This window comes from Danio rerio, chromosome 14 (assembly GCF_049306965.1).
Source record: "Danio rerio strain Tuebingen ecotype United States chromosome 14, GRCz12tu, whole genome shotgun sequence".
Taxonomy (NCBI): domain Eukaryota; kingdom Metazoa; phylum Chordata; class Actinopteri; order Cypriniformes; family Danionidae; genus Danio; species Danio rerio.
In genome coordinates, this window is record NC_133189.1 from 49,371,887 (window position 1) to 49,383,415 (window position 11,529).

General features: G+C 37.2%; 1 protein-coding gene across 2 annotated transcripts; it reads right to left on the reverse strand.

Annotated features, from left to right (window-relative positions):
* Nucleotides 1-7,008: 7,008 nt before the first annotated feature.
* si:dkey-109l4.3 lies at nt 7,009-11,512 on the reverse strand. 2 transcript variants are annotated; one of them, XR_012389528.1, is made up of 5 exons: nt 11,137-11,512; nt 9,094-9,285; nt 8,890-8,972; nt 8,203-8,788; nt 7,009-7,431 (listed from the first exon to the last, which is right to left on the reverse strand). XR_012389528.1 is itself a non-coding variant. In NM_001044886.1 (4 exons), exons 1-4 carry the CDS (start codon nt 11,312-11,314, stop codon nt 8,750-8,752), a joined length of 492 nt encoding a protein of 163 aa, NP_001038351.1. In that variant the 5' UTR covers nt 11,315-11,498; the 3' UTR covers nt 8,490-8,749. The 2 variants fall into 2 exon arrangements, 1 of the variants encoding a protein (NP_001038351.1); NM_001044886.1 differs by lacking the exon at nt 7,009-7,431 and having other exon boundaries at nt 8,490-8,788; nt 11,137-11,498.
* Nucleotides 11,513-11,529: the final 17 nt, after the last annotated feature.

Here is an 11,529-nt window from a genome sequence, read left to right on the forward strand (position 1 = left end):
AATCTGAGAAACCATAAACGCATGTTGGAGAAGCCTGCCATAAACGCACAAGCCATTATCATAATAATTGCCATTATCGCAATAGCAATATCCTCTTTAATGGCGTATTAGCTGGATAAATAGGCAAGTTAAATTCAAAATGATTTACATCTCCATTTAACGAAACGTACCCTCGTCGAATGTTTAAATGCACAATCTTGAGTTTGTTTGGTGAGTCTGTGGAGGCTTAAGAAATGAGCAAATCTCATCGGTTGTAAATGTGCTGACTCACTTTCTCAGGCTGTGATAAAGAGCTCATTTTCTCATCACCACACCAGCACTCGGTATCTGTCAGAGCCGACCGGGTCTCGTTTAATCAGATTCTCCGTTAGGAAAGGAGAAATCCAGGTGCGTTCAGTAGGCTTGAGCCGGTACAAGAGTCTGACAGTATAGCTGCATCCCAAATGGCACACTATACACTATGCACTCATGCGCTATGTACTTATGCATTTACACACTCAACAGGATAGTATATGTATGTAGTGTCGTCCCAAATGGCACACTAATGTTTTCTTTTTTACTAAGCGGAAATTCAAACCATTTCCCTAATGACGTTTGACGGTCGCCAAATCAGTGAAATAAGCGCAAAATGCGGAGGCCCCCCTGCAGGGATCGCTGACGGGGCCCCCTGATGAAGGGGGGGGGGGGGGGGAGACGTCAATTTGCATATCACTTACGTCATCACGTTTTACCGTTTCTGTTTGTTTAACAGCCTATGGTTAATAAAGGGGTATTTATAATTGCACTACACTTTATATAAACATGTTTATTTAACTAAATTTATTGCTGTTTGAATACAGTATTTCATTATAGATGTGTAGTGAATATGCAGTAATCTCTCATATGTAATAAACTCAGACAAGTTCAGAAACTGTCACTAAAATATCTGTGATTGTGAACAAGAAAAGAATAAACGGTCCAATTAAATTGTTAAAATAAAGTAGAAGTGGATCGGTTAGACTGTACAAGGGAAATACCTTCACACTGCCTGTGCTAAATCATTTGTCGTCGATACGCAGAGGGGGATCTGCTCTCGGGCTGCAGGTGGGAGAGGCTGCTGTACGAGGACTGACTGGGCCACCTGTCAGTGCTGTGAGGCGGGGGAGGGGCCGGCGGCATCACACGCAGCTCGTTGAGAAGAGTAGGGACGGTACAGTATGGACAAACGACAGTCTAAAAATAACACACAAAAAAGTCGCTAGATTTGTCGCTAGAGGGGTCTTAAAAGTCGCTAAATCTAGTGACAAAGTCGCTAAGTCGGCAACATTGGCGGCAAGCAATCAGAATGAAGTAGTCCACCGCTTGAGAGGTGTTCAGAGAACACAGACCTGTGAACTTTAGTTCCGACCACAGTTGTTCCCAAGAGTTTGATTATTGCGGTCGCTGGTGGATTTTCAATTATTGAAAATCGCGACGACGCGGGCCCCCTAATCACGCGGGGCCCCCCCGCGGTGCGTGCCCTGCGGGCCCGTCTGCTACGCCACTGAATAAACGACCGAATTATCAAATAATACCTGTCGTGAGTATAACCGCATTCACCATCCAAAATAAATAAAGGCTGTTTCTCAATTCCAAGATCGCAGAAAACGGACTTGCATTCTTGTGGAGACCGGTCTTGCCAGGTGTCCTCGAAAGAAAGTACTTAGAAGACCGCGAGGGCAGAGAACGCGTCCTTTGAGAAATGAGATGCTGCGTTCTTCCTGATGGTCACGTGACCTTCACGCATTTTAAATGGAAATTATTTAAACATTACAGCACTCATACAACGATTTATTGTTTTCCCCCTCTTCAAAGGATATATTTTGCATAAAAACATTATAAATATACTCTGCACAATATAAATAAAACAAATTTTAATACGAATTTCAACAAACAAACAACCCTTAATGTGTTTATTCCTTTATTAAGATATTCATGTTAATGTTTACTTTCACCGTTTCATTTAGGGAAACTCCTGAGGTAAATAAGTTATATCTCTGAACTTTAAAAATAAATCTTAATAAAATGCTGATCTTCCCACCTCCAGTCACAATGACTTCTAGGACTTCCAGAGCGAGTTCGGTGCTCAAGTCTGCATCGTTGCGTCCTCGATATCAAGATCACATCCGGGAAGTTTCACGCGTCCTCCGTACCTGCGGTCTTGAGTTTTGGAACTGAACTTAGGCAGCTGATGATGACGTTGCACGAGAACACGAGGACGCAAGACCGCTGAAGAACGCATATTGAGAAACAGCCAAAGTTATCCAACATTTGCGCCCGATAGCTCCGTTCCTTCCGCTACGTAAGTAAACCTGCTGTCATTGAGTGCTTGAAGTGTCCAGCATTACACAATTCATTTTAGCGGCTGAATATGTGCATCATCCAGGTAATTAAAGTGCACTTAAAAATTTTTGAGTTTTCAGTGTGAACATACTACTTACACTATTTATACTACAAAATGGCGTAGAATAGTGCATAAGTATGCGGTTTGGGATGCTGCTAATGATAAACTTGGAAAAAAAACACGGTTTCACCATATTGTGATTACTGCTCTAAAGTATGTCATTTTTAAATGCTTAAGTATTGTTTTTACATGCAGGCAGCTTTTATCTCTTGCAATCAGTGGCGTAGCGGACGGGCCCGCACGTAATTAGGAGACCCCACGTCGTCGCGATTTTCAATAATTGAAAATCCAGCAACCGCAATAATCAAACTCTTGGGAACAACTGTGGTCGGAACCAAAGTTCACAGGTCTGTGTTCTCTGAACTCCTCTCAAGCGGTGGACTACTTCATTCTGATTGCGGCCGCACCGCGTCATAGCTCATACCATAAAGTTGACTTGATTTCAACTCTCCTCGACGCCCACACAGGAGAAGACGCGCCGCGCTGCGACTCGCCGCCGGGTCTCAATAAAAATGAATGACTTCTGGCAACTTTGACGCTCTCGCCGCTTTAGGTTTGTGATTGCTCCTCAGTCAGTGATCCCTGCATGGAGGCCTCCGCATTTTGCACTACGCCACTGCTTGCAATATGTGAAAATTGTGAAAAGCATTTGGCCCTATCAGTAACGGTCAGCTGGTTTCAAGATGGGCCGACCCAATCCGACCTTATCAGAGGTTACGCGGACGTAATCAAAATCTGACAGGAATGTCAAACAAGCAGTAGGTAAAAACACAAGCTAATTGTCAAAGATGGACCGTAAAAAATGAACCGGCGGTGCAGAAAAGCTCAGAAAAAGCAAAAAAAAAAAAAAAAAAAAAAAAAAAAGAATTAGACGCTGCGAAATGCAAAAAATTACCTGAAATATTCTCGAAAGGGGGCGCAGTGGGTAGCGCTGTAGCCTCAGAACAAGAAGGTCGCTGGTTTGAGCCTCGGCTGGGTCAGTTGGCATTTCTGTGAGGAGTTTGCATGTTCTCCCTCTGTTTGCGTGGGTTTCTTCCTGGTGCTCTGGTTTCCCCCGACAAGTCCAAAGGCGTGTGCTATAGGTGAAATGGGTAGGCTAAATTATCTGTTGTATATGTGTGTGGGTGTTTTCCAAAACATATGCTGGATAAGTTGGTGGTTCATTTTGTTGTGGTGATCCCAGATTAATGAAGGGACTAAGCTGAAAAGAAAATAAATGGATGAAATGAATGTATGTACAAATTTGTTAAAAATGGGTTGTTTTTGTTCCAGTCACATACATTAAATGTTTAAATATCTATTACATATGGCACTGCTCATATTATTTCACCACCTGCACACCAATATAAGAAGTAAATGTGCATGTCTGTGGGTGAGGCTGTGTCAATGTGGTATGTGGGTTGGTGTGGCTGCAGTGCCAGGGCTGATTTTTTTTGTCCCAGTCCGCCCCTGTGTTCAGGTAAACCTCTCTGTCACAGAATCATGGGAAAAATGTCTTGTGTTGTGCTGCAGTCTAGTGTTCAGAGAGTGAAAACACACTTGCTTCAGATCTCATTTCACCATAATGTGAAAGCTTTTTTTTATTTTGCATGTTCAAAACTTCTCTCATTTTCTTTAAAAATTAAAAAAATCTAGTTAATTAACTTGATAAGATCTAACGTTTGAGGAATAAGGAAATGAAATCATTTTCACTTATAAAATAATATTAATAATAAATAAGAAAAGAGTTATATAAGAATTTTTTAAAAACAACTTCACTGATAAATTAAACAATTTGTATAATAGTATTGTGTATTATTGTTTAAATTTAAATTATTACATTTAAATTAAAGTTTTTAATTATTATACATTTTTTTATTTACTGTTTATTTAACTAAAATAAATTGCAACTAGCTTTGGTGCAATTATAGAAGACCACTAAATTATCATTTTAATTGTAAAAATTAACACCAAATAATTTTTTTAAACAAATTAAAGATTCATTTAATACACTGAAAAAAATATTATTGGATTTACAAAAAAAAAAAATTAAGGTAAGTGTTTGCAAAGAATTTATTTGGGCTAAATTTAAACAAACAAATTAAGTTGAACCTTAATACATTTAATTAGTTTGTTTAAATTCAGCCCATATAAATAGTTTATAATTTCTTTTTTTTTCAGTGTACTATTTTTTATTTTCTAAATATAAATAAGAAATAGCCCAATAATCTATATTTCTTTATTACCTATTTACATTTTTATTACAGTTTAACACATTAAAGATTATTAAAATGTTAAATATATTGATATTATGCACAAATTAACACATTTTATACTGAATCAGTCCAAGTGGTTTGCAAATCATTATTATGAGCTCTTAAAATTAATTAAAATCCAACTTAGTTCGCTTAAAGCTCATCTAGCTACACTCTCAGAAAAAAGGTACACGGTGGGAGAACATACTGACCCAAGGAGGCTTGAACCAGTGACTTTCTTGCTGTGAGGCGATTGTTCTACCCACTGCGCCACCGTGACACCCAAGTTCTATTTTTATTTTTCAAAATATATGTAAAAATACACCAGTAATCTTTATTTCTTTATGACCTATTAACATTTTTAAATCGCAGCTCATCACATAATTAAACACTGATGAACACATTTAAAAGGGTTTCCAAAATCATTGTTATGAGTTCTAAAATTAATTTAAATTCAGCATAGTTCACTCAAAGCTCATCTTCATCTTTGGCACGGTGCTGTTTTTATTTAAACTGTTTCATTTAAAGTAACGAATCATTTAGACTGGTGCCAAAAAGCTCTCCTTGCATCAAACTGCAGTGAATCTCAGCACCAGCTGTCTTTATAACCTATCTCTGAGCCATAATAACACTAACATTCACCATCAGTTTGCTTCTTTTAACACTAACACGCTTATTTTCTCAGAATTACCCTTAAATCTGAGCAATTCTGTAAAAGACTGGAAACATTAATAGCCGTTGTGCACACTGTATAATTTATAATACAGTTTTAAATGGCATTATGAGAAGTGAAGCCTGATGTTTGAAAAGGAATAATAGGTTAAAATCTGTCTTACGTATTACATTCATAAAAACTCATGGAGAAAAAAATAAACCAGTCTTAATTCTGACTCATACAGGATCTCTGTAATGAATGATCAATGGAAAGCTGTGTATGAAACGAATGTATGGAGGAGTGTACGATATTGGAAAAAATGGAGTGTGCAATTTTTTTTATTAATATTCGATAAGATGATTTGGAATAACTCTATTTGAGTTTTCTTGGGAGTCTAACAATATCAAAGTCCCTTTAAGGCAAGTCTTTTCCCTCGGCAGCCATCTTTGAAACTCCTTTCGGGCATTCTGTTTGAATGGGGAAACATTAAATTCTCCAAAACTGTTTGCCAAGCCTACGATTAAATTTCGCATTAGGAATCACCAGTAAAACTAAACAACAACAGTCTCTTTAGTTTCATTTCTAAACCTTTGAATCACATAAAAACTGCAGAAACTCACTTCTGGTCCGAGCCACACCCCAGGAGAATCATCAGTCCAGAAACGAACATTTAGAAATGAAACTAAAGAGACGGTTGTTGTTTAATTGTTATTCGTAATATAAAATGGAATCGAAAGCGCAAGTAGATTTGGAGAATTTGATGTTTCCCCATTTAAACAGAATGCCCGAGCATACTGCCCGAGAGGTGTTTTTAAAGATGTCCGCCGAGTGAAATGACTTGCTTTAAAGAGTCTTTGGTAGTCTCTTTGGACTTTGGTTGTGGAAGCATATAAGTAGCAAAATTCATTTTGAAATATAATATGCTAAATGGCAATGTATTTCTGTATTTCAAATAGCATTTTTCAAGACATATGTGCAATGGTTGGTGCAAGATATACCATATGTGCAAGATATTTCCAATTTTCGTCACTTTCTTCATTTACTTGAAGAAACGTTGAGTTTAGTATATGCAGGAATCCTAATGATAATTTCAATACCTTTTAAAGACTTTCTCAGAATATTTTAAGACCTCATCGCCACTTCAAGTACTAATCAGGATCAAACCTTTAATTTAATAAACAATTGTTAATAAACAGCTTTAGTTAAATAAATTAATGGAGCACAACCATGCAACAGAAGCGCAGGAGATACAAAGCTTGAAAGAGTAAATCACAAGGTTGTTTTCAGCGACAGGCTTCAGCCACTGTTCAAACTCGTCTTTCTTCAACCAGGAGTATGCAAACTTACATTTTCCCATTTTGCCGTCTGTTTTGATATGGTTACGCAACATGTGGAGAGCTTCACATCTTTTTTCTGCGTTTGTCACAAATGACGTAACATCACCCGGATGGAGGAGCTTGGCCGGACCCGCCTGGCCAGAAGCAATCGCTTGGAACGAGCACACCATTGTAATATTAGGAAGATAATAAATATATTTATGCTTTTTTGAAGTCAAAAACTTTGGACAACACTTGAAAACCTCGTAAAAACGCAATTAAGACTTTTATACCTTTAAGGGCCTTAATTGTCTCAAAGTTTTCTCAAAATTTTACGCGGACACCCTGTTAGAAAAATAAATAAAGCTCACTGCACAAAAGTAAAAGGCTGAAATTGTCCTTTTTAATGTAAAAAAAATGTATTTAAAAAAGAAATATATAAAACAAGTATGAAGCAGTAACATACAAGACTAGCAATTTAGCATTACAAACACTGGTAAACTTTACAATAAGGTTTCATTCAATTAATCAATAACTGAACAAGGCATTATTTTAGTTTATTAACAAACTGTTTGCTGTGTGCATTTATTTCAAGATTTCTTAGTTATGCAGATGATCACATTTAAAAATGTATATTATCCAATATTAATTAATGCTGAATGTGGATTGTTTATCATTAGTTAACTAATTAACTGATGTGTAAGGGTTAGTTCACCCAAACATTTGAAAGTGAGTTTGTGTGTGTGCGTGGCTCCTGATGATACACTGAGATTACACTGTGGTAAATAATTGAAACAATAGCCCCTTTCACACATACAGACCTTTCCGGAAAATTACCGGCAATTTTCCGGAAAGGTTGTATGTGTGAACAGGTCCTTTTTGAAAATACCGGTAAATTCGTTCTGGCTATTTTCCGGAAAGAGAAGTTGTAACATTACCGGCAATTTGCCGGAATGCTGCGCTGTGTGAACGCAGAAGGAAGATTTCCGGAATAAGCTCGTGCATGTCTAGAACGTGCTGACGTGAGACGTCTGCTTTAGCCAATCACAACAGTCAGACGCATTTACGTCCGCGCGGTTTGTGAGAATAAAAGCCTTTGAATATTTTTCCAGACACATTTAGCTGCTAGAAGTTAGTCAGATAACGTTTATATGTTCTTCTTAATGCCAACTGTGCAAATAATCATCGATAAGATGCTTATGATAAGCCGTTGTTTGTTTACCTTCAAGCTTTGCGTGTGCCCATGAAACAGCCTGTGAGCGTCAGCACACGCACATATTATGAACATCTCGACATGCGAATATGATCCAGTGAAAGTTGTTTACAATATTGATCATCCACAGAGTTTGTAATTTAGTCAAATGTTTACAAATACAAGCGCAGCCGTTTAAAGCTCATTTGTGGTGAATGATGTCAGAATTTACCGGTATTTTGGAATGGATGTGTGAATGCTCTTTTCCGGAAAATTTCCGTAACGTCCTCGCCTGTGTGAACAGCGCTTTTTTGAATATACCGGTAAAGTCGTTCCGGAAATTTTCCGGATATTTACCGGTATCACTGTGTGAAAGGGGCTACTGTCAGGTTTTGTTTTGCCTCTATACTGTTTTGCCTCTCAAAGTGTTAGCTGCTGACTTGCATATGTTGACCACAGATTCAGCTACAAATATCTTTAATACTGAAGAAAACGTCACCTACATTGTGTATGTAACGGCTAATTAAATTTTATTAATACGGTGAACTATCCTTTAAGCCAATGAAACCTTATTGTAAATGATATACAGTACAAATATGTCATATAAAATCAGCAACAAGCTTTACATTTTATAAGTAGAATACAGTTTTTTAATGTTATGTTTTGATTCAGTGTTGGATAACTGAGGCTGAGAGGCAAAACAAATCAGTAGCCTCATTAAAGAAATATAACACTGTGGATTAACTAACTACACTTTATAATATCATGGCAGATATCTTTCATTGTCCACAGAACATGTCAGTCTGTAACAGCACTGATGTGTTGAAAAGGCACATACTGTATGTCATGATATGTAATACAGTATTCAATATACAGGCTGTACTAAACAGCAACAAGATAGGTTTGAGCTTTTTAGGCAACTCTGTATCGTCAGAGACAATCAAGAGTGCTGACAACTTCCTGAAACACCTACAAAAACATGGGGAATAAAAGACAGTTTATTGTTATGAAGGCACAAATCACACTAAAATGGAGGAAATATTTACTGTAGTATTTAACAATGAACTCACTTCTAAGTTTGTAAACAGGTACGACAGTGCAATGAAAAGCTTTCGCTCACGCTCACTATATCGCCAGCAGTGGATGGTTTGACCTAAAAACAACAACAACAAAAAAGAGCGTGTATACATATTAGTGGAAAATTCACCCACTAGAGCTACTACTTATGAAAATATATCACTCATGTTATGGAAATAAACTAATAAGGGGCTTACCCTGGACTTTCTGTTGAAATCCGCCTGCTGCATTGCCGATGCAGAAGCAGCCCTGCTCGAAGCTGATCTGATCATATTTTTCGATGTTGGCCAATAAAGTGCCATTCACAGGCAGGTATAGAGTGCTGCCGTTGGGCTGCCAGCTCTCCGACTGATACACACCTCTCTGGCCATCAATCAAGACAAAACCACCTAAAGGTGAGAGAAATAATAGCAATTTTAACTCTTTTTCAATTATTTAACTGGTGAATTTTTAACGGAGCAATCATTTGTATAGTATTTTCCTATTATATTTTACATCTGGAGACTTATTTCTTTTAGATGGCTAGAAAAAAATAAATATTGAAATAATGTAAAACTGCTGAGGTCAATATCATTAGCCCCCTTAAAGGATTTTCTTTTCCGATGGCTACAGAACAACCCACTGTTGACCAACGCCAACTGGATTTCATCAAGTAGGACGTGTTTCTGGATTATCATCTATGTCAGGGGTGGCCAACCCCGTTCCTGGAGAGCCACCTTCCTGCAGATTTCATGTCCTAATTAATTGGTTCAGGTGTATTTGATATGGGTAGCAACTGAAATCTGCAGGAAGGTGACTGCAGGAACAGGGTTGGCCACCCCTGCTCTTTGTTGATCCTGGAACAACATTTCTAATCAGAATTAAGAGATATGTTTACAGTTTATGCTAAGTTTAAGCTTATGGTTTGGTTTATGCATTTTTAAATGATTGTTATCCAACTATTCCCTCTGATTTTGGGAATAATTTACAGTATTGGTTGGGTTTTGGGGTGTAGGGAATAGGTATATATTACATTTTCAAACAATAATTATGTTCCAGGATCAAGATGTTAATCCAGGATTGCATTGTACTTGGCAAAATCTTGACGTGCGTTGACCAATGACTTGCCAATAACTTAGTTAAGCCATAAAAATTGCACTTTGCACCGAATACAAGTAGGATATTAAACAAAATGGTGCAATATGCTGTACTGTTATCATGACAAAGACCAAAGGAATTCGTTTTAAAAAATTAGTTTTTAAAAATACATTGAAAAAAATCTTTACGTAAAACAGCACTCGGTAAATATTTGAAAATTAATTAATTTTTCATAGGAGGGCTGGTAATAATTTTGCCTTCAACTGAATCTGTTTATAAACAAACATATAGGCCTATATGTAAGGCTAAACAATTTAATGTTTGAACATCGATATCTCAATGTGTAGATCTGCAATAGAATATACTACTATTAAATATTATTATTCATTCATTCATTTTCTTTTCAGCTAAGTCCCTTTATTAATCTGGGACGCCACAGCAGAATGAACCACCGACTTATCCAGCATATGTTTAACGCAGCGGAATGCTCTTTCAGCTGCAACCCTTCACTGGGAAACATCCATACACTCTCATTCACACACATAGACCTGCACCACATGTATTTGGACTTGTGGGGGAAACCGGAGCACCCAGAGGAAACCCACGCCAACAGGGGGAGAACATGCAAACTCTACACAGAAATGCCAACTGACCCAGCAACCTTTTTGCTGTGAGGCAAGAGTGCTTCAATGTTGTTATTTTTAAAGTTATTTATTCAATGATGAACATGTTATTTTACGTTTGATTATTAGATAGCCCTGAAAACCATAAAGCACTGTTTATTTTTTCTTTTAATTTATAATATTTTATGCAGATCCACTGCATAGAAAAATAAATATTTTTAAATAGACCTATTCAAATCATCTGGTGAATTTATATGCATATCGCCAAGGTATATTGCAGCAAAACAAAGTATCAAAATGTCAGATGTGCAGCCCTGACTATATGCTTTGCAAATTCTTCACAATTACAAGCCAAAGAAATGATTAATATTAGTGTTTATGTTAAAGATTTTAGCTTCGGAGTATGGCTAGATATAGATGTTAGTATGTCTTTACTGGTTAAATATTTAAATATAAAGCTTAAACTCAAAACCAAACTAAAAAAAAAACATCTAAAAGTAATGACCCGTTCAAAAGCTCAGCTGAGAGAGCAATACCTACGTTTCCTCAAGTTTTCTTTGGAGGGAAAACCATTAGCAGCGTCTCCTTCATTGCCATTTAGTGTACTGGCATCATTTCGTTTACGTTTACTGGGTAAACACGTCGGCGACGTTTCACTGAATCCATGAACCCATTTCAGACAAGCGTTACTGGACATAAGTCCACTGGGGTCCATCATTCATTCAGTACTCAATGGACTTGTGTGTAAATCAAATGTATATTACGTGCAGCTACAACGATATTTGAACATTTAAAAATGGATGCCACAATATCTGTGATAAAATATGTCTTAAGGAAATAAAACCAGCGCGTTATAAAGTCTTCAGTTTTGCTGTCTTGTTACACAGCGACAAGAGATTCACAACAAGCGCGCAACAAAACCAAAACAATGAG